The sequence below is a fragment of the Mchenga conophoros genome, linkage group LG12 (assembly GCF_057382185.1).
Source record: "Mchenga conophoros isolate Kocher_MC1m ecotype Shallow Benthic linkage group LG12, M_conophoros_male_GT1.1, whole genome shotgun sequence".
Lineage (NCBI taxonomy): Eukaryota > Metazoa > Chordata > Actinopteri > Cichliformes > Cichlidae > Mchenga > Mchenga conophoros.
This window is the reverse complement of record NC_140537.1, coordinates 20,810,215-20,837,596: the sequence shown is the minus strand read 5'-3', so window position 1 is coordinate 20,837,596 and position 27,382 is coordinate 20,810,215. Positions and strand designations below refer to the sequence as shown.

The 27,382-nt window shown below is 40.4% G+C and overlaps 5 protein-coding genes across 12 annotated transcripts in view; 1 reads left to right on the top strand and 4 right to left on the bottom strand.

Moving 5' to 3' along the window:
* Nucleotides 1-1,567: 1,567 nt before the first annotated feature.
* On the bottom strand, nt 1,568-3,783 carry spaw (southpaw). Its single transcript, XM_085294403.1, has 3 exons — nt 3,259-3,783; nt 2,059-2,876; nt 1,568-1,961 (listed from the first exon to the last, which is right to left on the bottom strand). The coding sequence occupies exons 1-3, from the start codon at nt 3,524-3,526 to the stop codon at nt 1,809-1,811; spliced, it is 1,239 nt and encodes a 412-aa protein (XP_085150529.1). The 5' UTR covers nt 3,527-3,783; the 3' UTR covers nt 1,568-1,808.
* A 134-nt stretch (nt 3,784-3,917) lies between these two features.
* Nucleotides 3,918-9,180, bottom strand: dguok (deoxyguanosine kinase). Its single transcript, XM_085294404.1, has 7 exons — nt 8,593-9,180; nt 8,394-8,503; nt 8,101-8,300; nt 7,854-8,001; nt 7,656-7,771; nt 6,161-6,260; nt 3,918-4,386 (listed from the first exon to the last, which is right to left on the bottom strand). Exons 1-7 carry the CDS (start codon nt 8,840-8,842, stop codon nt 4,360-4,362), a joined length of 951 nt encoding a protein of 316 aa, XP_085150530.1. The 5' UTR covers nt 8,843-9,180; the 3' UTR covers nt 3,918-4,359.
* ccdc117 (coiled-coil domain containing 117) lies at nt 8,834-18,016 on the top strand. Of its 6 annotated transcripts, none has more exons than XM_085294409.1 (6): nt 8,834-8,850; nt 15,352-15,430; nt 15,572-15,622; nt 15,725-15,994; nt 16,675-16,818; nt 17,169-18,016. In XM_085294409.1, exons 2-6 carry the CDS (start codon nt 15,393-15,395, stop codon nt 17,401-17,403), a joined length of 738 nt encoding a protein of 245 aa, XP_085150535.1. In that variant the 5' UTR covers nt 8,834-8,850; nt 15,352-15,392; the 3' UTR covers nt 17,404-18,016. The 6 variants fall into 6 exon arrangements, with proteins under 6 accessions (XP_085150535.1, XP_085150532.1, XP_085150531.1 ...); XM_085294406.1 differs by lacking the exon at nt 8,834-8,850 and adding an exon at nt 14,553-14,807 and having other exon boundaries at nt 15,223-15,430; nt 15,536-15,622; XM_085294408.1 differs by lacking the exon at nt 8,834-8,850 and adding an exon at nt 14,566-14,807 and having other exon boundaries at nt 15,536-15,622.
* On the bottom strand, nt 10,876-14,413 carry tcn2 (transcobalamin II). Of its 2 annotated transcripts, none has more exons than XM_085294400.1 (10): nt 14,326-14,413; nt 13,967-14,037; nt 13,347-13,536; nt 13,076-13,245; nt 12,637-12,789; nt 12,027-12,199; nt 11,764-11,938; nt 11,494-11,674; nt 11,301-11,419; nt 10,876-11,206 (listed from the first exon to the last, which is right to left on the bottom strand). In XM_085294400.1, the coding sequence occupies exons 2-10, from the start codon at nt 14,022-14,024 to the stop codon at nt 11,145-11,147; spliced, it is 1,281 nt and encodes a 426-aa protein (XP_085150526.1). In that variant the 5' UTR covers nt 14,025-14,037; nt 14,326-14,413; the 3' UTR covers nt 10,876-11,144. The 2 variants fall into 2 exon arrangements, with proteins under 2 accessions (XP_085150526.1, XP_085150527.1); XM_085294401.1 differs by having other exon boundaries at nt 13,967-14,034; nt 14,326-14,399.
* A 268-nt stretch (nt 18,017-18,284) lies between the features above and the next one.
* The window catches only part of LOC146562559 (uncharacterized), a 10,616-nt gene continuing 1,518 nt past the window's right edge, over nt 18,285-27,382 (bottom strand). Inside the window, exons 7-29 of one of the 2 annotated variants that reach the window (XM_085294397.1) lie at nt 26,362-26,916; nt 25,554-25,631; nt 25,340-25,435; nt 25,079-25,174; nt 24,931-24,991; nt 24,034-24,166; nt 23,833-23,925; nt 23,635-23,747; nt 23,373-23,508; nt 23,156-23,275; nt 22,655-22,768; nt 22,302-22,532; nt 21,866-21,967; nt 21,599-21,781; nt 21,427-21,522; nt 21,113-21,342; nt 20,913-21,039; nt 20,758-20,841; nt 20,466-20,680; nt 20,274-20,300; nt 20,031-20,091; nt 19,746-19,931; nt 18,285-18,721 (exon numbers count right to left, since the gene is read on the bottom strand). In XM_085294397.1, the coding sequence (XP_085150523.1) occupies nt 18,689-18,721; nt 19,746-19,931; nt 20,031-20,091; nt 20,274-20,300; nt 20,466-20,680; nt 20,758-20,841; nt 20,913-21,039; nt 21,113-21,342; nt 21,427-21,522; nt 21,599-21,781; nt 21,866-21,967; nt 22,302-22,532; nt 22,655-22,768; nt 23,156-23,275; nt 23,373-23,508; nt 23,635-23,747; nt 23,833-23,925; nt 24,034-24,166; nt 24,931-24,991; nt 25,079-25,174; nt 25,340-25,435; nt 25,554-25,631; nt 26,362-26,916 (3,170 nt within the window). In that variant the 3' untranslated portion in view covers nt 18,285-18,688. Of the gene's footprint in view, nt 18,722-19,745; nt 19,932-20,030; nt 20,092-20,273; nt 20,301-20,409; nt 20,681-20,757; nt 20,842-20,912; nt 21,040-21,112; nt 21,343-21,426; nt 21,523-21,598; nt 21,782-21,865; nt 21,968-22,301; nt 22,533-22,654; nt 22,769-23,155; nt 23,276-23,372; nt 23,509-23,634; nt 23,748-23,832; nt 23,926-24,033; nt 24,167-24,930; nt 24,992-25,078; nt 25,175-25,339; nt 25,436-25,553; nt 25,632-26,361; nt 26,917-27,382 lie in introns of those variants that run through there. The other variant, XR_014894657.1, reaches the window with a different exon arrangement.

Below are 27,382 nucleotides of genomic sequence, written 5' to 3'. Positions count from 1 at the left end.
AAGTCCTGTCAGATTTTTTTGATACATTATGGAGTAAAATCAATGCCATATAGAGAAACACACTGTGATACACAATCAGTCACTGACTGACCACAGAGCCCAGACCTCAATAAAACTGAAGCAGTGTGGGATCTCGACAGAGAATATAAAAGAAGAGCTTTGAATGTCTTTCAAGAAGCCTGGAGAGATATTCCTGAAGACTAAAGAAATAACAAGAAAGCTGCCAAAAAGGGTTCGGGCTGTGTCAAAGAATAAAGGTGCTCATAACAAATATTGACTTTCAAATTCGTTAGAATTCAGTTTTTTGCTGCTGGATTTGTATGTGTGTTTGCATGTAGCCTTAATGCAAAAATCACTGCAACTGTTTCCCACTGTCCTCGCCAAATATGAAGAAATAAGGGGTGGTGCAAGACTTTTGCACAGTGCTGTAGCAATGAAACACTCTTTCGTTATGAATACTCTTGCATGAGCGGAACTGCACAAATGCGTTTCTACTTTCAGCCTGTGGTGTAAGCGGCTCTGTAGAGAATCATCATTAGAATAAATATAAATAAAGCTCAAATCATTGAGTGGATTAAAAAATGGATGCGCTCCGGGTTCATTTGTAGTGAGTACAAACAAAAGGTCCTGATTGCAAAACTTACCTCTGCAAAAAAAAAAAAACAAAAAAAAAAAAACAGGAAAGAAAAGAAAAGAAAAACACGTGGACAAATCCTGAAATACTACTCGGTCTGGTCTTGTCTTGGGTGGATGTGTGGTTGAATAGTTTCAGCTGATCACTTCCAGTCCGGCCTGTCTTTCCTCCACAGTAGCGTCACCCTTCAGGTGCAGTCTTTCCACTCCCTCCCATGAATGATCTCCTTGTCACCTTAGCTTCCTGGCTGTCCAACCCCCTCCTCACCAGGATAAACAAGTAGTACTACTGCCTTTTCTCACCCACCGGTCCATCCTTCAGTGTGGTTTGTGTTGTTCCACCCAGCGTGCCCGGCCAGGGAGGACGACGCTAATGACCTCTGATGATGTGTGCACTTTAACAGGACCAAGATGTGGATTGCGGAGGTGAGAAAGGCCAATATACTAAGTTGCTGGCTGCTAGCAACGGATTAAGAGGTGGATGCACATTCTGCCTTTTATTTGTTAACCCAAACAGATCTGTCATCCGAGGAACATTAAGAACAAAGTGTGCCCGTTTAGCTGTGTAGCTACTGCTGGTAGATTTAATGGAAGTGGCAACAAATGAAATGCTATTTAAAGCTTACACCAGATAAACTGGTGGTGCTGATATATATTTGTTTAATTTTTACAAATAAATTAGGCGTGATTTATTTTTAACTAAATAAATACATTTTCATTTAACTTTGAATTAGGAAAAAAACCTTTGTGACTGTGTATGAGCCTTTTTTAATGTTTAATAAAGGGTTTGTTAAAAATGTTCACCTTATAAATAAAAATATATAAGAACGGGTGAAGAAAAATATTTTAAAACAACATAAAACAGCACACTTCCGTCAAAATAAAAAAAATTTAATATACGTTTCATATTTTATGTACAGAATTTACATGATAATGCATAAATAACACAAAAGATAGAAAAACATTAGTTTATCACCCAGTATGGATGCAATATATATACTTTGAGTCATTTCATCTCAATAACATTGATATTTTAGTATTCATTTATACATCAAAGCAATTAAAAAAAAACATCTGAGTTAAAGTTTATGGTCGGTTAATGTTCAGTTAATAGACCACAAACAAAGCAGGTTTGTGTGTTTAGGTGTAAGCTGGGGTGGTGATGGGTTGGGGCTTCAGTGGCACCCGCAATCCTCAACAATCATGTCCTCGTGATGCCGCAGAGTCAAATCATCGCTCTCAAAGTACAGCATGGAGAGGGGGCTGAGGCGCGTTGGCACGCAGGACGGGCAGGTCACTCTTTCTGGGTGGTGATGTTTCAAGAGGCTCTGAAAATGAAATAATTTACATGAATAAATGAGCAACTATAGGATTTTTTATTTTGAGGTTTAGAAATAGTTCAGTGAAACTCTTTAATCTGCTTACCTGCATGTATGCATGGTTGGTGGGACTGAAAGACTCGTCCAGGGGTGTAGGGCACTCTCCCTCACAGCGATATGCGTTGTAGCGCTTCGGATGCACAATCCACTCATCCCAGCCGATGTGGTCAAAGTCCACCCACATGTCTACCTTTCGGCACAGCGGTCTCTGGACCTGCTCTGCTGCTGCTGATGGTGCTGGAGCCACAGTAGGTGCAAGTACACCAGCTACTCGCATCCTTTCCATTCTGTTCCTTTTGTGGCGCCGACTTTGAATGTCGCTGCCCTCTTTGTCCATGGACACATACTTGGAGTTCTCCACAGTGTGAATGAGACTGTACGCTGCATGGCCCTCCTTATGTTTGGAGAAGATCACCATCATGACCTGGTTTGTGGTTGGATGGCGGATTTTTCTCTGCCTCAGTCCTAAAGTTGTGAACAGAGACTTTCTGGTTTTTTCCACTCCATCCCCAGCACCACTCCCATACTGAGTCTCAGGCTCTCCCGAAGCCTCTCGGCTCTGCACTTCGTCTCCCTGGTATAGCCAGTATTTTAAAAGACTGGTCACATTGAACACCTTCCAGGAGGACTTTGTGCTGCTGGGCGATGTGCCAAAGCTCCCTAAGAAAAGACGCTCCTCCTGGCACGATGTGTCATCCAGGTCACAGCTCTGCTTCCGGGAGTGATATAAATCCACAGTGGCACGCTCAGAGGCAGAGAAAGCTGGTAGTCTGATCTGCAGCTCTGCCAGCTGGACAAGCTCACTGGTAGAGATGGATGACATGTCAAATGTGACGGTCCACTTTTCGCCCTCTTGATGGCAGCCTGAAAATGAGACACGCAAGTGAGACTTCAGATTGACACACTGCAGTCTGGGATGAATCTGGACAAACCAGATCTGTGGACAAATGTCAAAACACTGGAGTGAGAGGGTGAACAGGACAGGATGTGTATTGGACCCCCCTGTGCAAGGACGTCTGAGGGCTAATATACAACCTCCCCACATAAAACAGGGCAAGCCTTTAAAGTTCGAATAAGCACTTTGACACTTGCTGGGTCGTAAAAGGGAGGGTCTGATAGCACAGACAATCGACCAGTCAATGAGCTCCTGGAGGATTCAGTGCACAGAGAAACCAACTCATACATTAAATAGCAAATTTAACAACCAATGAGCAACATGAAAAACATAATTCAGCTGTTTACTCACCTCTGGCCATCAGGCTTTTGACAGAATCAAAACTGTGCACTGACAGGCTGTCGCTTTGTGCAGTAACATCGCTGACAGCTACAGATGAGGAGGAATCAGCACTTCTGAAGGAGCGATACAGCTGGATCATGTACAGAGGGTATCCTCTGCGATGATCGGTTGACAGATTTCTGAATGCCAAACTGCTCTCGAGTCCCGTGTGATATCTGTGGCCCCGGGCAGAAGAAACCACTCCAAAAGCACAGATGAAGACTATGAGGACTTCCATTTCAGCTGAAACTCACAAAGTGAACACCGGAATGAGAAGAGAGAGAAGCAGAGATCTCCTCCTTTACTCCAGCTGCTCTCAGGCTCAAATGATGCTCTGAGCAGACGGAGCTCCAGGCAGGCCTTTTATAGCCGCCAGCTGCCCTTTGATGACCCCTGGCCACTCCAGGCATCCGAACAGCCCCTCTGATCATCAGAGCACATCAGAGGGCCAGAAAAAACAGAAGAAGAAAGCATTTATCCAAGGTCATTGTCCCATCAAATGAACTGTTCTTTCAGAAATCAATTTAAAAACAATTAAAATCTTGCACAGCAACTCGCACCTTTCTATTTCCTTAATGCAAATAAAGTTTATAAGAATAAAATGACTAATATAAAATGACAACTCAATGTTGAAATGTAAAAACATGTTTTATTTATTAACAAGCTGCAAGAAACATTTGTCTTAATTGCTTCCAACGAGTTAGGATTATAAATATGTTTATAAAATAGTACACAGACACACACTGTGTGATTTCAGTTCTAGTACGGATTAGTTTATAATTTATAGAAGCTGTAAAAATGTGCTGACTCAGAGAGACAGCTCCAAAGACATAAACAGTAAACTACAGTTTAAGAGGTAACGTTCATAACTGCAAAGTGTGTTTCAAAAGTAACCAATAGTACAAGGTTTTAAAGTAACACATTCATATCCAAAAAAAATGTCAGGGTTTTACATTATATGGTCCGGAAGCTCATCAAAAAGAGGTCTGTGTATTAATTTATATAAAGACTTTATATGGAGGTCTGACTGGTTTCATCTGTTTCCCACTGTGCTGCTGCTGATGGCTCCTCTCATAAAGCATCAAAGAAGTTCTTCACCTGTGGACAAACAGGCATACTAGGATCACAGCATATCAGAAACACACTAGAAAGTGCATTTTCTGAAGAAACTGCAGTGTGAATGCTTGAATCTGAATGTATGCACTGAAATGAATTAATTACTGAATTTAAGTTAAAAATCTTGAATGAGATAAAAAAAAAAACAACCCGAATTTAACCTGAAAACAAAAGTGCTGAACTGCTAAAAGCTGAAGGTTACACAGAAGAAGAAGTTGGAAAAAAAGCTGAAAATGTTTTAATTGTAAATTAGAAAAACCTAAGAAATGAGAAAAGAACATTTAGAGTCAGAAAACATCTGAAAGAATATTAAAAGGTCATATTCTTTGAATCACTGAATGACTAAAATGTGATCCCTCCACTTTGATCCACACAGTTTAAAAAGTTTAAATGCCTGAGCTTTGAAAGACACTGTGTTGGAAAGAGAACAATAATGGCGACAATTTGAGGGTAAAATGATGGCTGTAACACTGTGGACACAGCAGCAGTTGAAAGAGAAGTGCTTAAGATGAATCTTGGCACAGTGGCAGGCAGAGCTCGTTAAGCAGGCAGGTGTGAGCCTGGTTGCTATAGTGACTGCACCCAATGGCTCCATACACACGTACACAGACATGCACCTCACTTTTGCTGCTTAAAATGAACAGAAAAGTCAGGCCCAAACAAATTCTTCCCAAATGAAAAGTACATGTCGTATTGACGAAATTCTTTCACCGTGAGCGACAGCAGCTTCTAGTCTACTGAATTCTCAGTTTTCATGCCTGTGGAGTTTATTATATGGACGTGGTGACAGTGGAAAAACACCATGCTCTTCTGATTTTCAAACGAACCTTCTGAGCCATTTTAACATTAGAGTCTATGGAAGAGTTGGAGGGAGGAGGCTGTGCATTGGTGACATTTATGAAAGAACCATAACACCTAGTACAATAGTAAACACATTGGATGAAAGAGGACAACCATGGCTACGTTTTGAGGGTAAAATCATACCTGTAGAGCAAACGCTGCGGACACAGCAGCAGTTTTAAAAAAGATTTTAAGATTAATTTTTTTGCTCCTCTCACTCTAGCAGTTGAGCTGTCTCACTCTAGCCCCAACATTCCGTCCCATACACACCCATTATAAACTCTGAAACGGGTGAAAAAACATCATGAAACTTAAACTGGAACTGAAGAAAAAGTATAATAGATATTGAAAAGATAAATACAAGTTGAATAGTTGAATGTCTTGTCTTCGTTTTAAAGTTTGAATGGTGGCTCTATGTCAATGTATGTGGAAGTAGTAAGAGTTTAAAAATGAGTAAGTTGAATGAGGATTTGAAGGGTCTCCCCATTGAAATACATTATAAATTTTTGTTGAATAAAGTTGAATAAAATTAAAAATATAAATGTTAAAAATATGAAAAATAGAAGCAGTGTTGTCCAAAAGAATAGGAATCTAACAGTGTTTGAATGGTTTTTCTAAGTTGAACGGTTTTGAAGTTATAGGATTACAAAAAACGTACGGAATACAGAATAAAATATAATAATAATAATAATAATAAAGATTCGAATAACAATACTGTGAATGCTTTTCAAGCATTCACACTAATTAAACATCATCCATACAAAAACATGTCAGCTGACTGGCTCAAACACCCTCACATGCCCCACCCCAGGGTGGAAGATTGTGATTCGCAACATCAGAGCAGTGCCCTCGTGTGGTTAACTCTGGCACAGCACCTTTTAGGAATAAATGCCATTCAGTAGGTATTCAAGCACACCTTTGTGATAAACTGTTCCTGCACCTCTGGGTCACTCTTAAATTCCACGCTGGCATCAAGTTTTAAGACGGGTATCTGCTTCAGCTTCTCAAAATGGATTCTGAAAGGAGAGAACAAAGCTGTATTATTATGACATTAACAGCAGACCACACACTGCTGCACCGTCAGCTGTTCACAGCAAACAGCTGCAAGGAACCTGAACACAAGCACTGTGCCACCACCAGAAAGTTTAGACCAGCTAGATATCACTACTTTGTGTAGCTTCTCTTTTTTACTTGTAAGCATAATGGAGAGGGAGACTAACGGGATAGCGGGCTATCTCCAGCTTAAAGTCAGAGTTCTCAGTATCACAAAGGCGAGTCTCTTTTTACCTGGCTACATCGCCATGCTAACCTACACTGAGCACATACCACATTCAGAGTTTCTCATTAAAATCACCTGGAAGTGCCACAATTTTCACTTATTTGTTTCTTTACAGCTTTGAGTGCAATGCAGAGTGCTGGGGGAACATGTTTTACCTTAGTAACAAGGTGGAGCTAACTGTGCATGACAACTGGTAACTGGATGCAAGTATTCTGTTGGTCATGCAGAAAATGTATAAAGGTCTTTACGCTTGACTCTAATTTACTTTTGCAGCTAATAGAACGCAGGACATGTTTATTTAATAGACCAAATTAACTTCACCTTATGTTCCAGAGCTCTAATGTGTCTTTTGTTCCATTTTTCTCCCCTCACCTCTTGTGGGAGATGACCGTGCTTCCCTGAGCCTGGTTGTGCCAGAGATTTCTTCCTGTTAAAAGGAAGTTTTTTCTTTCCACCATCACCAAGTGCCTGCTCATAGTCTGATTGTTGAAATTTTCTCTCTATTATTGTAGGGTCTTTACCTTACAATACAAAGTGCCTCAAGACGACTGTTGTGATTTGGCATTATATTATAATTATTATTATATTTAAAAAACTGAATGATCACCTTAAAAACAAGAGTGCCCTCAGCATTAAAATATATCTATTAACTCATATTAAAAAATTCACCAGATTAACGATTTTCTGCAGCATTAAAGTCTTGTCTTATTTGTCACATTTTACTGTTATTTTTGTAACACTATTTTATGAATATCATCTGATAACATCCGTGATTGGAGTAAGTGCCACTTATAGGGCTCTTTCTGTGTGGAAGAGGAATCACATGATGCCTGAAACAGCCTGGCTTTGTTGAACTTCTTTCGTAGTACACCCCTCTGGTTAGGCGTGCGCCATAAATTACAATGGCAATAAATCACATAATCCAGAAAATCTGGGGTTAAACCTTAAATTATGTCACCAAGCCCCAGGCCCTTCTTCATTGTACAGTTGACCCCCGGTATTTGCAGGGTTGAGACCCCCTGTAAAAAGGCTTATAAGACCAAATATACCTTAAAGTATCACCCCAAAACAGCCAACAGCACTGGAAAAAGTCAAAAGATAATCAGAGCTGTGTAATCTTATTCTCACTCACTCGGTCGTTTTCTCAACCAGCCACCTCTCATGTTGAGAGTGCAACTTATCCAGATAATCCAGCTTCACGCCCTCCTCTTCTGCTCTTCCCCGACGCTGCAGGCGCTCCATGCATTTCTAAAAGACATGCAAAACTGTTTGTGTGACACTAAATTACCTTCCACTCAGAGCACAAAATACTGAATTTCATGTGCCATACCTCTGGTGGGGCGCTGAGGTAAATTATGCCCTCTAGCTCCACCTGGTGTCCAAACTGCTCCACCAGGAGGGAATGCCAGTCCTGGTAGACAGCCCATTCTGTAGTGTTGATACATCCCAGCTCAAACATGTTCAGAGCAAAGATATATCTGAGAAAACATAATACAGGAGAATTAATTTTCATTATATCCTTGTCAAAATTTTGCTTATTTTGTTGAAAATACTTCTGGTAAATGTGACTCACTCACCTATCGCTGTAGACTGAACGCTCATACACCTGGACAGGTGTTCCCTTTGACTGGAGGAGGCGTGCAGGTGGAGGCTGCAGCTGTGTTCTGAGCCGGCTCATGCAGGAATACGTCTGGAACGTGTATGACCAGCGCTGAGGGTCCTGGTACATCATCTGCAGCAGGTTGCTGACTGTGGTCTGTGGGGGCACACCTTGGCCCTGTCAAAGACACGAGCAGACAAATGTAAGCTGCATTATCCTGCCTTCCTTTAATTTGTGTAACAAAAAAGATGAAGATGTGAATATACCCACCTTTGAGGTCTCACTTTCAATGTTCTGCCACTTGCTGACAGGTTCTGCCACCACCTCCCAGTCTGCACAAGCTGACTGCAGGAGTTTCGCAAAGGTCGATTTTCCAACAGCTGTTATTAAAAAGCAGGTAATGCAGGAGATCAGCACAGAGACATACAACAGGAGATTCGTCTAACTGGGACAATCTGTAAACTCTTACCGATGTTGCCCTCGATAGAAACTCTCCTCACCCGAGCTTTTGCATCCGCAGCTGAACCTGACAGACACCTCGAAGAAAATAAAGTGAGGCTTCCTCTCTTATTTGCCATAGCTCTCAGTACGGCTGTGTATCCACCTCTCATCAGGGAGTCAGAGCTCTTCCACTGGATGCATGTCAATCTTCTGACCTGTGTGAAACCTGCTCGCTGATTATATATGCTGAACAGAGCGTACCGACAAGGCGCAGACATCCCGACAGGTAGTACAACTATACCGGAAAATCACATTAACCCGCAGGTCATTCGGTGGGTAAATGAGTTACAGAACCTGTTATGAAAGTTTGCATCAAGTTAAGACAGACGTTAGCTGGAAGCCCCACGTGAGGTAAGCTCGAGGAGCGTTCATCAGTAACCACAGGAGAGCTAATGTTATAGCGGTGTGGATGCTAACACCGCTATAATATTGAATTAATGGTCAACGTCCGTTTAATTCGGGTCAGGGAAAAAAACAAAAACGACTATTACCGGCTCAAAACACATGTACCTATTTTACACATGCTACAAACAGTAGCGTTAGCAACGAAAACCACTTCCGGCTCACGTTGTGTACTTTCGCAATAAAAGCATTTCAATATTTTGCTTAGCATAAACAACGAGGTTTGTGTAAACTGACAGCACAGTTTGAGGTGGTGACTACTTATAAATGCATATGTGTGATATATATATATATATATATATATATATATATATATATATATATATATATATATATAGTAATACAGTTATATTTAATTATTACAAATATTTTTTAAAAATATTAAATGAGTATATAAATGTACATTCTCATGTGACAACGCGAGTGTTTGTTTATTTATTTATTTATTCTTTATTTATTTTTCACACAGTGAAATTTTCATACGCATTTCAACCTCGGTGCTTAGCGTTTTTTGGGGGGTTTGGGGTTTTTTTGGGCGGTGGGGGTACTTACATTCGTCATGTTTGTGAGGTTTGTTTTTATTTTAAATATGTATATTGTAGGTTTTCTTAGTTTTCTGTTTACATGTACTGAGAGATTTGCACTGGTGTAATCTCGCTAAATGGCCAAGAAATTCCCAGTTTACGAGATTTAAGTTTAAGTTTCCTGTCCAGTTAGCGTAATCCGGTAGTTTGTATTCAGCGTGTCTACAATAAAGTAAAACAAACAAACAATAAAAAAAAAAAAATCAAAATTAAAGATAATTATAAAATAAATAAACTATCCTGTGTTCGTGTGCCTTTGTAGAAAAACTTGTTTGATATCATCAGCACAGGGTATGAGGGCGCCAGCATTAAACTCAAACTAAACAAAGATGGTTACATAGGTCTCGATGCATGTATAGGCTATTAAAAGGGAGAGTGTTTCACTAAACCTGATAATGCATTTTTAAATGGACTCCATCAAAACACATCACTTGCTGACAAACAGCATGCTGATTGCTGCGGAAATCAAAGATAACCTGAAACACCAACAAAAGTCACTTCTTTAATTTTCTTGAACGCCTGTCAGAAATTCTTACCGTCCCATAGTGTTGCAAAGCACCATTTCTTTACGCAAAAACGCCTTAAACATATTAAACACTCAACGTAATGGCATTGATTTTTCACGTTGTTGTCACGTTTCAGGACCACGGACAGCACGTGCTTCTGCGTTCGAAAATTAGCTCGTTGCCTGTAATCAGCAGATATTAGTGAGCGTCACACCTTCCCATCACACGCAGACGACTCCACTAGCTTTCTTAGTAAATTTGGCCCATACCCTACAATATATGATGTGCATATGGCCGTAAACTGTAATATAATGATGTTTATATGCAGCCAATGCATGTGGCAAAGGGTCCTCAACCAATCTTTAATAAATAGATACAAACTTCCCTATAAATTATTTTTGCCAGATGAATATGAAAGATGCCATTTTCAACCTTAGTGCACTGACACATCTACTCCAGCCATGTTAACAAAGATTCATGGCACCTGTTTATTAGTGCAAACAACCTAGCCTGTAAGACAATGATTTACCTCAGCAGTCAGCACGCAGTAACGCAGTGTGAAAGCTAAACAGGCACTACATTTTTTTTATTCTGCATTTTTATTATTTTATTTTTATTCAAACTACATACTTTTGAAAAGCCATCCAAAAAAATAGAAAATAAATAAATTCAGATGAACTGTCACTGGTTTATACTGTTTGTAACAATATAAAAAGCATACAAATAGATTGTCCTTAAAAAAAAGTCTTCAAAAGAGCATAATCACAAAAGTCATTTTATTTGACATTTCATACTAATTATATTATAATCATAAAAACGTTTTCCAAAGTAAAAATATTCAACACAAACTTTGTTGAAATAGCTCTTAATTACACTTTTGTTCAATCTTCATATCTACTTAAAATGCAAACATTCTGTTAAGTAATTGTGGGATTTATTGATATATGATGCCAAGAGACAATTTAGGTGTAATCATTAGTTCATAAAGATTAAAGTGCTGATCATCTAATCACTGATTGGCTGGAACATCAGTAGCTCGTGTTTCTGATGGTGATCCTTTGAGCCGCCTCGATCTTGAAATCACCGACACCTGACAGAGAGACACAGTGAAAGCAGATCAACGAAATCCTCGTTTGTGCGTCACAGTCTAAAGTGTGTTTGCATGCATGTGTGTGTCTACTCACCCTCAGTGAGTGCAGTGTCATTTGAGGAGAGGTGCCAGTATCTGCGGTCACTTTGCCTGGCCTGCTCTCCATTCACCACACTTAAGAAAGGTCCCCACAGGCTGGACTCCTTCTCAAACCTGCCACACAGCATCGTCAGACTACTCACTGCAGCCAATCACGCGCAAGGTAAAATACAATTGCATGAACTCACGTGAAGCCAACATTTTCCTCCTTGAGCAGTTCAAGAGCCTCTAGCAGGGAGCTGCCCTTTGGCACATGCACCGAGTAAAGTGCTGCTGCTCCGCTGGATGTCACCACTTCCACCATCACATTCACCTTGACCTGGTTTGGTGAAACCACTACAGGATCTAAGGGCTCAAGCACCAGAGTGTCTGCAGGAAGGTACACATATAACAATGTTAGAGTGGCAACAGACACAACCTAAAGTGGCCAAAGAGGGTAGAAATGATGCTGCACATACTATCCTCAGTGAGGCACTCCTTGCTTTTAACTGCCATGTAGGATGTTTGCTGGAGAGCAGGCAGAGTCTGAGAGATGGCCATGGGGTTGTGGTATGCGTTGCTTCTAGCAGCTGTCCTCATGGCCTCCATTGAGGCGGCACACTCTGCAACCTCACTGCCCATTGCTAACAGGGCCTTGAACACATCAAATAAACACACTTCAGCTGCAAAGATATTGCTCTGTAGAAGTCTCTGAAGAGAGAGAGAGAGAGAGTATCCTTACTTGAACTGCAAGGCCTGTGCTGAATTCATTACCAATATGACCATCAGCCCTGCGGGAGGCTAGAAGCTTCTGCTTGATCTTGCTAAGAGCGGTGTCTAGCCCAGCAGCGTTTTGCATGTGAGAACCAGAGTCCTTCACACACTGGAGTGCCATTCCAGCCATGGCATACGTATCTGAGGAGAAAAATTGGATAAAATATTAGCACAACTGCATCATTACAGCTGTATTCAAAGCTAAAATACAAAGTGAAAAGCTTTTAGCATTTTCACAGCATACTAATGTAGATGTTTAGTGAAAGCTAAGCTAGCACTACAAGAGGTAACCGCTTTGCCAGAGCAAACTGTGGCATAGACAAACAACTGAAAGCTAAACTGTATGTAGAGCTTCCTGTTAAATATCCATCAGGTGGCCTCAGCTTCAAACTCAGTGGATTTTGATCTGAAATATAACACGGCAGTGAATATATGTTTACTCCATCATGTGTCATCAGCGGTAAACTAAATTATCCTAAAACCATGATTGTTAGTAGGTAATAGCAGGGTGACTCCTGCATCATTATTTCACCTTTATGTTAACAGCTAAAGACACCATTAAGGCATGTTTCACCCACCCACACTCTCAGACTCTCCATGTTTGAACTGCTCATTTTCTGCTGCTTTGATGAGCTTGTTGGTCACATGGTTGTTGACCCTGATGCCGCTCACACAGAGAGCGAGCACACCCAGGGAGTACTGGTAATAGTTGGTCAAAGGGCGGTGGCTGACTGAATGCAGGAGAGAAGAAGCAAATTAAACCAAATTACACTGAACCACAACTTCACAGCAATGTTTGAGAAATTATGAGGCATTTCAGTCTGGATGAAATTAGACAGAAAGTTACTCTATCCCTGCTAAATTCACAAACTATGAAATATGACACCCGTCCTCTACATTAGGTAAACTCTGGTCAGATACTGTAGCACATCAAAGAGGAGAGGATTGCTGAAAAAAATTTATGACAATGATTGCCCTTCAGAAACTAAAAATCAAACAAACAAACAAAAACCTTACAGGCAATGTGCTCTTTCTCCAGCTCCATCTGGTTCTTCAGGTGTGTCAGCAGTGCTTCACTCCTCTCGTTTACAGTGAAGCTGACCGTGTTGAGATCATAGCAGGAGGACTTTAAAGCCAGGTTGTAGAGCGCCAGCACACCAGTCACAGGCTGACTGTTAGAGAGAGAGCTGAGAGGAGGAAAAAAGGCTCAGTAGAGAACATTGGGGAGAAAGAGGACTTCATAGAAAGTGTTTAAGTGTGCATAAATGTGTGTTGTGTGTGTGTGTACCTTTGAATGTCATTGTGCAATTCATTTTTTAGTCTGTTGAGGTGTTCGCTCTCCTTGGCCAGGTTGTGGTTATTGGAAAGGCGTAATGCCAAGTGGACACTGGGGTTAGGAAGTCCCTCCTGGCTCTCCAGAGAGCGAAGGAGATTCTTGTTGAGTGAAAGCAGCAGCTCAGTGTTGGAGCCTTCTGTATCTGGAATTTAACTTTATAGGTTTAAAAAAAAGTCACCTGACACAAACAAAACCTATAAGTATCTCTGCTCTGCTGCTGTTGACATTTACATGAACTTTTGAAAGTGTTGCAAAACCATAGCTGCTGCATCAGCAGGACTAATTTACAGAATCATCAATACTGCGTTCAACACTCTCAGCAGATCAAGGCCAAAGAGGAGCCACATTCACTGTTAATCCTACACAACTAAGTAAACAAGCAACACAATGTATCACTCACATTCATTAAATACGCAATTGCAACATCTGTGAATGTCCAGACTCGTCAGTAAGTGTATTTGCAAACTGGGTTGCCTCAGAGTTAGTGCAGCTTTAGGAAGTTTAGTATAGTTAAGTTTTTTCTTTTTTTTAATTAATTTGTAAAGAGGTCTTTTTAAAGTCGGCCTACTTACCACATGGTTTGGTAGAGGCAAAACCAATCAGTGCTGAGATTATCACCAAAGTTATCATTCTGGATAACCTGCTGGTTAAAACATACAAAAATCAGGCACACAGAAAATGAATCAACTCGGCTAAACAGTTAAAGTTAAAAACAAAAACAGTAAAAGTAAAACAGATATACAGTCACTGCGGGTGATAAAAATGCAAGGATCTTTGAGGAAGGCATGTACAAGTAATAGAAAATAAATATAAAAATAACTAATTTATAGTGACATGGATTGTGTGCCAGCATCACAGCAGACAATAAGTATCACATGATTATAAAATCAAAGCGTTGTTTTGACATATCCTGTAAACAGTAGCGTGTTACCTCCACGGATCGTCCAAAGTGAAAAATCACAGCCGAGTGACGAGACGAGCTGGGACAACAGCTTCTAGTATTTCACTGTCACATGACTGGTCATTTGCAATCATAACGCGAGAGGGTCCCTTTAAACGTCAGCTGACCGGAAATTAAGAAAAAAATCTCTAATATTAAAAAATAAAATGCCAACACCGTCTTATTGTCACTAGAGATCACTTTTACATTTCCACGACGGTTTTTTTTTTTTTTGTCGTTTTTTTTTCTTTTTCGGAAACTACAGTTTGTAGTACATCCACTGGAACTACATTTCCCACAATCCCACTAAACGTAACATGCGCACTTTGTAGAACCTTGACGACTGTTCTGCCGCGACTCAGAGTAAGGAGCTAACGTCAGTTTGACCCAGCCTATCATAGAAGAAGTCCACAGAGCACGGTGACAGTTAATTTTGGATCTTTTTCTATTCGACGGGGGTATCATGCGATTAGGTTAGTACGACTTTAGCTTGTAAAAACTATTTTTGTGTGAAAATGGGAACTCTCTAAAGGAGAATAAATAAGCTCTGAACGGAGGCGAGCTAACTAAACACATTTGTCAACAACAAAAACGGCAATGGGGCAGGGCAGCTGCACAACTCGCTCTTTAACGCCAAATATTTTTGCTTAACTTGTGCAGAGTGGCTGTTCAGTGCAGGGATGAGGCTGTCGTGTGTTTACCTCTCATCTATTAATAACACACAGTTTTATCATTAACATGCTAACGCCAGTAGCGTTATAGCTAGCTAAATAGGAGGCAGCTAGCGCGATGTAAACAAATAACATGTGCGTCATGTAGTTTGTAAAAAAATAAAAATAAAAAAACCTTTATCGGCTTAACTGACTGGTATCCATACTGATCTTCCAGATCAGAGTCGTTAATAGCTGCTTACTCGCGTAGCTCTTCAAAAACATTTCATCGATTGGGCCAGCATGCATCACCCTGCGCCCCCAAGCAGTGAGCTGAGCTGCCTGCCAGCCATGTATTCCTTTTCAGGCCCCACAAGCCTTCCCGACTTCGACCTCGGACCTTCAAGTATGATTGAGGATGTACAGACAGCGACAGTCTCTAACAGGTATGTAACTGATGCACAGTGCACTATTTGTTTGTTTGTTTGTTTGTTTTCACCACATTTGTCAGACAGCTTTGGCTTAATTTGAAATATACTTTTATTTCTGAGCCCGACACAGGCATTTTCTGTGCCTCTATTCCACAGCAACTGGGAGACTAGATGCCTCAGGAAGCACAGGAGGAGAGCAGATGATGAGTAAGTGAGAGATGAATTATTAAAAAAAGAAAAGAATAAAAGCATTTGGTAATGCTTGTCTTAGCCCTACACAAGTGTTAAACTATATGATTGTTTTATCAGGGGTTGCAGTGCCAAAAAGAGGAGGTTAATGTTTGAGGCAGAAGTTGCTCCTTCAAATTTGAGCACTAGCACAGAGTGTGACTGGTCTGGTGCAAACAGCTGCTCTTCTCAGTCTGCACAGCAAGCCTGTCCTGCGCCTCCACAGTCCTGCACAACATCTAATAACACCACTTTGCCGCAGACCTCTTCTTCCCTGTTCCGACTTGAGACGGAGAGCTCCTGCATGGAGATCGAGGCCGCACAGAGAAAACTTCAGGAGATAGAAGACAGGTATGCAATGTATAACATTTGGGAGAAAAAAAATGAACAAAACACAACTTGTCATTTGTTCACAGCAGCTGTATTATGGTGTGTATTGTGTCTTTAACCTCTGCATGATAGTTGTATCTTCCTTTGTAAAACGAGTTGATTCTATTGCCAGTTCACCAACCCATATTTGTGATTGGTCAGATGTTGCCAAGCCCTTTCATGTAAACATGCAGGGGAAACATTGGGTTGGCTTAGAGATTTAGCTTCATATGCTTGATTATCCTGATTGCGAATGATGGGTTAAGTGAAACCAGATAATGGAAACATAATCCTGGGTATGTTGTACATGCCCCGAAGCAGGTTTTGGTATGTAGAATAAGTAACCATAGTGATGTAACCCAGTAAAAAGTTCTGATGTCTGAGTATTTGAGGTCAATCCTGAACGTACCTCTGTAAGCACAGGTCTCTGTTTATAATGTGCATACAATATATATGTCAGGCCCACAGACCACCCTTCAGACTGTTTTGTATTTTCACGTATGTATTTACATTGTCAAGAACAATGTAAATACATAACATTTACATTTATATAATTCAAAGTGGGTTTTTTCTTAAATCTGGCATTCAGTGTTGGTGAAGAGTTTGGGGGTTACATCACAAGAAAGAGTGACAACCCACAATGTACTATTGATGTATCACAGAATAACACTGGAGGACGATGAGGATGAAGATCTGGATGTAGAGCCAGCTCCGAGACGCCCGGTGCTGGTGATGTCTGACAGTTTGAAGAAGGGCCTGCGGCAGGGCATCAGTGACATCCTCCCCCACACAGTAGCCCAGTCTGTGTATGTTTATTTTGTTATTGGAACATTTAATGGTGATTTTTAAGTAATAAATAGAAATGGATATATCCTTTATTGTCCCTCATTGGGGAAATTCAGGTGTTCTAGCAGCAAAGCGACAGGCAGATGGAGCATGCAGATTCACACAAAAGTTAAGAATATAAAAAGCAAGAAATAGACTGTACAGGCAAATTTACAACATAAGGAAAAAAACAAAAATATGAGTAATGATGTGAGATGGACTCCAAATATTGTTTTCAACTGGCAAGAGTTTCTTGATTAAGAAGTCTGCGCAGTTGCACTCCTTTAGGGATGCTAATATTTGTGTCACCTTCGTCTTTCTCACACTTTAGGAGCCGTTCCTGTATGGAGCTGGTGCTATGGCGGCCACCAGAAGATCCCTTCAGTCAGAGACTTAAGGACTCATTACAAAAACAGCGCAAACAACAGACTGTGTGTCGGCAGACTCCAACTCCATGTCCATCTCCCAGTCCCCTTAACACCTCAAGTCCACCAGCAGACACACACTCTCCTCTGTACAGTTTCTCTGTGGCCCACAACTCTGGAGAGGAGGAGATGGAAATGTAATAGTGTTTCTCCACAAAGTGATGCCAAAGTGAAAGACTGGAGACTCGTAGCAAAGTAAAAAGATTTAAAAAGATGTGGAACAACTTCAGGCTGGTCAGTTTGTCTTTATAAGGATATTGTGAAGTTTTGAACAGTTTGTGAAGCGCATCATTTTCTTGGCAGTAATTTATGTTTTCTGACTTTAATCCCATTTGATCTTGTAACATAATAACTGACATAATCTCCAAGGTCTGTCAGCAAGTAGCCTTACATAATACTTCGCAGTATTGATGTTTCCCGTAAGAAGTGAAACGACTTTTACGTTGCCAAAGCCTGGCCAGCACTACGCTGATGTGTTGTAAATATGATTATATTTCTTAAACATCAGCGTGGAGCATCACATTTGCTTGTGGCATGCCTTCCTGCTTGTAGTAATACTTCTGGCGGAGAGATCATCTCTATTGCTTAGCAAGTATGCCATTAGGGGAGCTTGGAGGAATTTATAAAGTCATGGAAATGCAGATTTTTATGGTTTGACTGTATTTTCATATGCACATGACCAGAACTTCAGCTAGCCATTGGGTGCTATAAACTTTATATTTGTTTTTTAATAAATGTACAGTTTTCATGTGTATATTCTGCCCAGTTTTCATTGGATGAAAGTGCTTGAATCAGGCAAGTTTGTGTGTGTGAACATGGCTTATAGTAAAATGCGCTATAATACTGTAAGTACCAATTCATTTACCATGCATGCATACTGTAAATGGAGCTCTACCCAAATATTTGGATAGTTGTTTGTATTTGGTTTGACTCTTACAATAGTGATCATCATACTTCACACCCTTTCCAAATTCAGCCATATTTTTGAACCCTTCAGATTAATGGACAGCGAGTACAAGTAGACAGGTTCAAAAGCCTTTAATACGTTACATTTTGCTTCAGCCTTGCAGAAACTGTAAATGTATTTTTAAGCATTTTCTAAGGACTTTGTTAAAGCCCTGCCAGCTTTATGAGGTTATTTAATGTACGGTAACTCACATGATCGTTAGTCTTCAGAGAAATGTCAGCTCCTGTCGTTTACAGCTCACTGCAAGCTATAAAAACCTTACTGCCTTAGCACAGAGGAATGTGATGACCACATCTCCAGTTGTTCCATATGTCACTGTGACCTGCTTGTTAACCTCCTATCTTAGAACAGTGAATGATTTATATTTGTTGCCATGGGACAACTTTAAATAAGGCTGATTTGAAGAGCATTCTATTACTGGTGTGCAGTCGCTCACACAGTGTAAGGTTTTGTGTTGCTTTAACTCCCATCTGTGTCTGTACTCTGAGGGATCTGTGAATGAAACAATAATAGCAGTTAATATCAATATTTGGAAAACAATTAGTGCTTTTAATATTCCCATCAGACATGGGTAGCATGGCTGTATGCATGACTGATACTAGTCTGAGATTCTTCTAAAGAAACATGCTATTTGTGTTAAAAGTAGAATGGGAGGCAGAGCCTTCAGTTTTCAGGCCCCTCTTCTGTGGAACCAGCTTCCAGTTTGGATTCGGGAGACAGACACTATCTCTACTTTTAAGATTAGGCTTAAAACTTTCCTTTTTGCTAAAGCATATAGTTAGGGCTGGACCATGTGACCCTGAATCCTCCCTTAGTTATGCTGCAATAGACATAGGCTGCCGGGGGATTCCCATGATGTATTGAGTTTTTCCTTTCCAGTCACCTTTCTCACTCACTATGTGTTAACAGACCTCTCTGCATTGAATCATATCTGTTATTAACCTCTGTCTCTCTTCCACAGCATGTCTTTTACCCTGTCTTCCTTCTCTCACCCCAACCGGTCGCAGCAGATGGCCCCGCCCCTCCCTGAGCCTGGTTCTGCCGGAGGTTTCTTCCTGTTAAAACTGAGTTTTTCCTTCCCACTGTCACCAAAGTGCTTGCTCATAGGGGGTCATATGATTGTTGGGTTTTTCTCTGTATCTATGAAGCGCCTTGAGGCGACTTTTATTGTGATTTGGCGCTATATAAATAAAATTGAATTGAATTAATGTTTTATCAGTTTATTTTATAATCTGTGGAAATGTGAGTGCAGAGAACCACCATCAATAGCCTTAAACTGCTGTAAAGCTTTGTATTTTTTCATTGTGCATTTTTTTGGTCAGACTAAATATGAATGAAGACATAATTTTGTGGGTTAGAAAATTAAGAAAAAAAATTACAAAACCTTCACAAAAATACTTGACTTTAAATTACAAGTAGTACTTGGAGTATTGAAATTTATAACTACTGTAAACTTCATCAAGTGGAAACATTAAAAGTCACTTCACAATAACCAGATACTGAAGAATTTACTCACTGTTCCAAGATAGGATCCTGATAAATCGGGAGGAGGTGAGCTCCACCCGTAGGCCTGATTTTCAGCACGGAGCTGCTTCACTTTGCTATGGAGGTAACGTATAAGCTTAAAGGAAGCCATGTCTGAGGAGCTGTGATGGGAGTTCAGAGCTTGGAGGGAGGGAGAGCTGAGCGATTTCTGGTATTCCTTAAAAGAAAAATGATACCAGGATTTTTCTTAATAGCATAAACAATGAGTAAGGACACAAACGTTTTGGGTTTCACACAGGAAGCGCAAACCATTTACCATTTCTTCCTCAGGTCTTTCAGGCTCCCTCTGCCTAACATCTTGTGGTCTTGGTGCCTTCCTAGAAAAAGCAAACCTGAATTTGGTTGGTTGTTGGGTAAATAACATAACTGCATGAACATCTGTTGTATATGTATAATGTTAGATCTATGGTCTAAGCATCGCATCACATTGAGTTGAGGTGAGATCATGCTCTTGTACAGCTGGTTAGTATAACATTGATTTACCAAGACACAAAATTACCTGCCCCTTAACAACTTTGCCTGGCACCTGTGGGATGACAAAAGTTAGCACAAAAACTGTATACATGTCACAGTATTGTTTGATTCAAGATCAGCAGCTTTGGGAAATTATTGCAACACAAAAAGAAAAATATGACCTGGCTGCATTCTGGGTTTAGTTTGGAGGATGCCATTTTTGTTTTGAGCACGTTACCGTTCCAGTTCAGCCGTCAACTCTTCTTCAAACTTGAGTGCCAGGCGAGCTGCGGTCTGTCCCTTCCACTCAGCCATGCTCCTCTGAACCTGCCTGAGCTCAGAGTCTTTGGCCTTTAACTGCTTGCGGAGACATGCTGCCACTCCTCCTCCGCCTTGAACTCCTCCATCACTCATGTGAACCCATTTTAAGCTGCTCAACTCCTCAATGTGTTCCTGCAAAAATGTCACAGGGAGTTAAATTTCCTCTAATGCTATGCGTGTGTGTTTTGTCTAAGCATGTGGGTTCAGACCTGAATGAGTCGTTCCTTTAAAAAATTCAAAGCTTGATCTCTCTCCAGCCTCAGCTGTTGCCTCTGGATGCTCAGTTCTTGCTCCTGAAAAATGGGAGATTTTTACTGAATATGTCCATATAAACATTTAGCGTGCTGTAAAGTTCAAATGATACCTTTTCTTTTCTCAGCTGCTCGTTGGTTTGTTTCTGTGAGTCTAGCTTTTGGTGCAGTTGGCTAATAAAAGCCTTCAGCTGCTCTCGTAGTGTTTTTAGGTTCATAAAAGCCTCGGCTACTGTGAAACTGCAAATGACAAAGATATGTGCATTACAAGCCAATTACAAACAAGCTGTGAAGACTGGGCATAAAATTATACCTGGGAGGTAGTTTTCCAGCACTTTGTTTGGCTTGACTTTGCTCCACTAACAGGCTGAGATGCTGGCACTCTGCTGCTAGCTGCTCGGTCCAGTGTTGGTGTTGCTGCTCCATCTCAGATGTGATTTGGTTATGGCTGCTCTCCCTTTCTTCTAGCATCACCCGGAGCCTGTCTGCCTCTTTAACTGCCAGCTGGACATCCTTCTCGAGCTGCAGAACTGTCCTATGACTCTGCCATGATTACAGAGCACACCAGGTCAACTTTTCTAAGATGTCACATCACATCTAGAGTTTGAACATGTGGTTTCACTGCACCTGCGCCATCTGTAGCTCCGCCTGGTGCTCCTCTTTCAGTGACTTGCAAATTGCAGCCAACTGTGTACAGTTTTCCTTTTCCAGCTCCTGCAGTTTCTTAGAGATAAAAGCAAAATCATACAAACATGGAAAGAAAATGTATTTAGATTTATCTAAGTGGAAGATCCCTTACTGTTTTTAGTTCCATGACCTGATGTTGAAGAGCTAATGCTTTACTCTTCTCTTTCTGCATTTCGCTCCTCAAACTTTCCAGGAGCTTTTCATTCTGCTCTTCCAGTATCCCACGCTGCACCTCCAGAGCTTCCATTTTTTCTGCCTCCCACTTCCTCCTCTCCTCCTTCACTGCTTTGTACACCTAAATGGGAAAAGAGAGCATTCTGTTCATACCATCCAATTATGTTAGAAAGGTTGCATATGTTAGTCAAAGGATTATCAGTACCTTTTCCGATGCTTCTACATGCAACTCCTCTTCATGTTTCTTTACCTCTTCCTTCTGCTGTTGCAGAGATTTCTGTAGCTTAATTAATTCTTCTTCTTTTAGCTACAAAATTAAGAGAGGATGACCTCTTAGAAGTAACCTTACAAAGTATTTTACTAGTAGTATAATATGTAGTGCAATAACGTTAATGATGGCACGCCACCCAACATAAAATGTATGCATTTATGACACTACAGAATACCTGAGATACAACCCCTCACCAAACAGTTCTCTAGTCTGTACTTTCAAAGGAATACTTTTTTTTTTTTTAGCCTGAATATGAACTGAGGAGAAATCAGTAACCTGTCACAATAAACCTTTTGGGCTTGCTGTTAATAATATAAACATATTAGTAAAGTTACTTATAGAACAAGAAAAAAGGATTTGTAGCACTTACCATTATACTGTGGGCGTGCTCTTCAACTTCCTTCAGGGTTTTGTGGTGCTGCATTCTCAAGTGCTGTTGCTCCACCTTCAGTCCATCTCGTTCTGCTTGTAAGGCACTGCATTGCTCCTGGAAATCTAGGAGCTGCAGCTCTTTGTGGGTCAACATTTTCTCCAGAGTTACCACCCTGATCTTATGTTCTCCCACCTCACCCTGCAGCCCACTCACTCGAGCCTCCAGTGCCTAACAGGAAAAGAGACAGCAACAGTAACACACACACACACACACACACACACACACACACACACACACACACACACACACACACACAGTATATTTATGTTAAAAAAAAAAAAAAAAGCTACCTCAATCTGCCCCTTTTTCTGCATCTGTTTTTCTTCCAAACAAGCACATCTGTTTCTCAGTGACGTCTCTGCTTCTGTGGCCCTTTGGAGCTCTTCACAAGTCTCTTCCAATTTCTGCTCCAAAAGGAAAATATATTCAGAGACATTTTAAAAAAGACACTAAATCTGCCTTTACTCAAACAAAAATGGATTCTGTCTGTTAAATTTCATTCAGCACCCTCACTGAAATTGAGATCCCAATGATAAAGAAGCCCAAAATAAAATTGTAAAATGATAAATCCACAACTTTATGATTAAAGTTTAGATTCTCCATTTGGATTGTTGAAGATCATAAATATTTCTGTTCGTAAAGTGAATGCAGACTATAAAAAGAAAAGCACAATTTAATGTAATTTCATGTTTACATGTATAAAAAATGAGTCCCATTAAACCAAAAAATATTTTTAGTTATAACTTTGTATTTTTGGAGTTACTACATAGTCTATAAACAGCCTATGATACCTCTTGCATGGACTCCAGCTTTTCTCTGGCACGTCGCTGCTCAGCAAACAGTTCTGTTTTGGCATTATCCAGCTGTCTTTCCATTTCTTCCTGCTCCAGCACCGACATTATGACATTGTTCTGTTTATTGAACAATAAAAAGAGAAAGTGATGACATAAGAACAAAATTAAACCAAGGACTGAACCACTAACTACAGGATTAGGTTTGTTTTTTTACTGCTTTGAAGCAGGATCCATCCTTTGGAGTCTGTTTACACAGACGCTGAACTGTAAAATCTTCCTGGGTGTCTCTGTGCTGGAGAAGACATGATTCTTTCTGCCTCAGCATCTTCTGTAGCTGCCAGCTACCATGGCTGCAGCAAAATGATGTTTTATCAATAAAGAAAACTCTCCTTTATGCAGACAAATATTATGTTGATGTTGGCCGTGTTAATGCACATGGCTCTGAATGAGACAGTTAGTAGGAGGAGATTTTATACCCAACAGACTTCCTCTCTGCTCTGCTGTCTCTCTGAACAGACTGCAAAGTCCTCTTCTCCTCCTCCATCTGTGCCGTCTCTGTAGTCAGTCGCTCTAACTCCTGCAAGGCATGCTGCAGCACGAACCATTACTTGTACACGTTAGTGAGTCTTCAGCAAACATTCTCCTGAAAAACATTTGAAAATGCTGGACTTTACCTTCCTTTGTTGTCTAAGTTCAGAGAGGCAGACCTCAACATCTTTTATCTGAGCCCTCTTCAACCACAGCGTCTCCTCCTCTTCCTCACATTTCTAAACCACACACAAACAAGCTAAGCACCATCTCATACATATGCATGCAAGTGAATTTATACAACCGACACAGAATAGAATAAATTTCCCCCGGAGGTTTAGTCTTACTTGTCGGAGGTCAGAGAGTCGGCCAATCACCTTGACCCATTCAGACTGCATCTTGTCCAGTGTCCTCTCAGGCCTGGACTTGCTGCTCCAGCAGCTCATTTCTTCATCTGTGTCACTAAAATAACTCGCAGGTCTGAATACACATGAGAGCAGAAGAATACACAAATCTGAAAAAGTATTTAAAAAACAAGGAGAACTTGCCCTAGGAGTATTTTTAATTTTGAGATTAAGTTTAGGTGACTGACATCTGGAATTATAGAACTTAATTTGTTAAAGTAAGTGTTCCTTCCTATTCTGCTAATTCTTAATCTATGTTTAAGGTCAGATGACATTCTTGTCTACTGTAGCTTTTAAGTTTCTTCTTTCCAGTGTTTTACATAGATTTCTTTGCACTGTTTTACTCTGATTGATATTTGGAAAGCAGTGTTGTTGCAGAACTGGGTTTTGACAGGAAGCACTTCAGAATCATCACCAGCTGACATGAAAGGTTCTTCTTCTGGGTTCATCTCTTACGCTTAAGGGCTGATATTAGGGTAATTAAAAATTTTGTGTGCTTGATGGACATTTTTTGGCATTTTTCTGTGTGCATAGAAAATATATTTGCAGAATTTTATGTGTTAGAGATACTGTTGGGTGTTTGTCCCAATGGGTAGAGCTCTAAACCCAAACTTCCCCACCATACAACCAACTATCCTACAGCACAATTGGCAGAAAGACACAACCAAATATTTAAAGGCAGATTTTAATTGGATTTTGGAAGTTATTAAAATTTTCTCTTTATTGTATTAAGAGCTTTCAGACCTTGTCCTCTTAGTGCATTACCTGTCATATTGACGTTTCCTGAGGCTATTGTGTGTGCACTAACATAGATGCAGCTGATACTTTGATTTATTTTACCTATATGCTGTTCTCCTGTTACGTTGACAGTTACAAACAGGTCCATATGGGGATCTCTGTACTTTGGGAATAAAGACAAGAAAATTATTTTGACACTTTACTACTTTGTGTATTTTATAGTAATAAAATAGTAGTAGTCAGCTCTTACCTGATGTAGACCGAGATTCACTTTCTTCTTGTGTTGTTATGTCAGTCTGGTTGCTACAATTAATTTCTGTGACAGACCGAATGAGAGAGTGCCATCCTAACAAGAGTGGATACTTTTTGTAGATATTATCCTTCATATTTAAAGATTTTGTAATTATCATTCATTACCCTTTAAATTTTTCAGTTTCACTTTTCAAACTCTGATATTTTGTGTCTAAACATATTTATAAACTAGTTCACTTCCATATCTTCTGTTTCTTACCGGGCCACTTGTGAATGTGCTGCCTGACTTGCTCCGTGCAGACTGTATCAAGGTCGCTGTCAATGGACACCGTGTCAAAGCTCAGCACAGGTACTCCTGGAAAAGAACCAAGCAGCCCACAATCACTATTTCAAATAAACAGAATCCCAAAAGCATCAGTGTGGTAGGCTGTGCTTGTAAATGCAAGTGTAATACAGTGTAACGTGTGTGGTACCTGCCAAGCACCTGGTCTTAGGAGAACAGCTGCTGTTGACATTTTCAGGGTCTTTTAAAAACTCTGTGCTGTGGAAGCCTGAAATGAAAAGGGAAGAAAACAGACTTATATATTAAAAAAAACAAAAAAAAAAAACTACAGCTGACAGTACACGTAAGGCGTAAAGGTGTCCTGTATTACATCTATCAATGGTTATAAAACGTTTTCATTCATACTTCTATTTGAAAAGTTAGCAATCCAGCCAAGCTAACATCAGAGGCCTCTACTAGCACTTATGTTCATTCATTCGCGCAACTTTAAATCCATTCAACATTATTCTCCATGGTCGCACATGACTTCATGCAGTGACTCCCTGAAGCCATTGAATTCCCTGCCCCCGTTTTAGGAACCACTGCATTAGGTTATGTGCATGCTGAGTTGAAAGTTTGGCCTCAAGTCCAAAAGCTCAAATCCAGAGTTCTGGTATTTGAGTAGAGGGAGAGCATGTGATATATTTAATGCTTTGGGTATGAATTATAACCATTCATAGATGTGAGCCCATTTTTTGACTTACTACTTTAGACGAGAAGTAATAACACTCCTCAACCTATAATGGTATTCAGGCACCATTTTTGTTTTGCCAAAATGATTTTCATACAGTCAAACATCTGTAGAGAACGTGCCTTCGATCACATGTCGAACACACAGATGGACAGACATATGGCCAAAGAACAGATGGATCATTTTTCTCTCAATCCTCACCCCTTTGACTAAGCAAAGTTAAAACATGCCTGAAAGCTTATCTTTCAAAGATTCTATAGATACAGACTTGTACCACTGCTGTCATCCTCAGGCTGTGGTAATCTGCATGTCTCTGAAGCTCCTGCTTTCACACCAGCATGTGATATATTTGCTCCAGCGCTATGAGAAACACAGCTCTTCTTGTTTGGACGTGGTTGGTTTGTCAGGGAATGCTGAGGAGTGAGTGTGTCATCGCTGCTTTCCCCAGTCGTTTCTGAACCTCTTCTTTCAACATCATAAACATGTCGTTCATGTTGTTTACTTTGGTAAGCGCCGCTGTCAGAGATGTTTGTACTCCCAGTCACTTCTGCTTTATCCGACATTTGCATACTGACATCTATAAAAGTCAGTTCTACCATCTCCTCTCTGAAGCGTGTAGCAAAGTCCTCGGTGCAGATACTGTCTGAAGGAGGGCCAATTTCTTCGGCCAGCCCTCCTTCCTTGCAGGTGCCTCCAAGTAGCCTCTCCAGCCTCCAGATGACCTGCTCTCTACAAGACTCGATTTCCTCTTTGTCCCTCCTGTCTAACCTCTTTTCAGTTTTGTCACCAGTTACAGGATCTTTCGAGCAGCCCTCAGTGTTTTCTGAGGTAGAGCAGAGGAGAAGTGGTGTAAGGAAAAGTCCACTCTATTAACATTATGGTGATCAACATAGACCACACAGTCCTGTGCAAGAGTGTTAAGCCACCTCTAATTTCTTCATATTTTGCTTCAGTGATTTACTGAAAACATACATACAGTATTTAAGGCAGAAGATATAAAGAACTATTGCCCAAGACCATTTTAAAACAATTCCAAGAAAGTCTGGAAGTATAATCTAAAGAAATGAGTGTTGGATTGAGATTTTTTGCACAATACTTTACATATATATCATTTAATTATAGGCCACCTATGAAGACAACACAGGGGCCTGACCAACTCTCATATTAAGCAGCTTCATATTAAGCATGTATACATTTAGCAACATAATTTCCAAGAAAGTTGGGTTGTTGTATATTTCAATTTTAAACTTAGTTACAACTTTTTTGGAAATCAGGGTTGCATTTCTGTC

What these genes read in the sequence shown, in the direction of transcription:
- spaw (XM_085294403.1), bottom strand. Translation starts at nt 3,526, where the DNA reads ATGGAAGTCCTCATAGTCTTCATCTGTGCTTTTGGAGTGGTTTCTTCT. An exon ending in CAAAAGCCTGATGGCCAGAG is followed by an intron (nt 2,877 to 3,258) that starts GTGAGTAAACAG and finishes TCTCATTTTCAG; the next exon opens with GCTGCCATCAAGAGGGCGAA. An exon ending in CCAACCATGCATACATGCAG is followed by an intron (nt 1,962 to 2,058) that starts GTAAGCAGATTA and finishes TTTCATTTTCAG; the next exon opens with AGCCTCTTGAAACATCACCA.
- dguok (XM_085294404.1), bottom strand. Translation starts at nt 8,842, where the DNA reads ATGTCTGCGCCTTGTCGGTACGCTCTGTTCAGCATATATAATCAGCGA. An exon ending in TTGAAAGTGAGACCTCAAAG is followed by an intron (nt 8,301 to 8,393) that starts GTGGGTATATTC and finishes TGTCTTTGACAG; the next exon opens with GGCCAAGGTGTGCCCCCACA. An exon ending in CGTTCAGTCTACAGCGATAG is followed by an intron (nt 8,002 to 8,100) that starts GTGAGTGAGTCA and finishes ATGTTTTCTCAG; the next exon opens with ATATATCTTTGCTCTGAACA.
- tcn2 (XM_085294400.1), bottom strand. Translation starts at nt 14,024, where the DNA reads ATGATAACTTTGGTGATAATCTCAGCACTGATTGGTTTTGCCTCTACC. An exon ending in TGGAGAGTCTGAGAGTGTGG is followed by an intron (nt 12,200 to 12,636) that starts GTGGGTGAAACA and finishes TTTTCTCCTCAG; the next exon opens with ATACGTATGCCATGGCTGGA. An exon ending in GAGGAAAATGTTGGCTTCAC is followed by an intron (nt 11,420 to 11,493) that starts GTGAGTTCATGC and finishes GCTGTGTGGCAG; the next exon opens with GTTTGAGAAGGAGTCCAGCC.
- ccdc117 (XM_085294406.1), top strand. Translation starts at nt 15,288, where the DNA reads ATGCATCACCCTGCGCCCCCAAGCAGTGAGCTGAGCTGCCTGCCAGCC. An exon ending in ACAGCGACAGTCTCTAACAG is followed by an intron (nt 15,431 to 15,535) that starts GTATGTAACTGA and finishes TTTATTTCTGAG; the next exon opens with CCCGACACAGGCATTTTCTG. An exon ending in CTTCAGGAGATAGAAGACAG is followed by an intron (nt 15,995 to 16,674) that starts GTATGCAATGTA and finishes GATGTATCACAG; the next exon opens with AATAACACTGGAGGACGATG.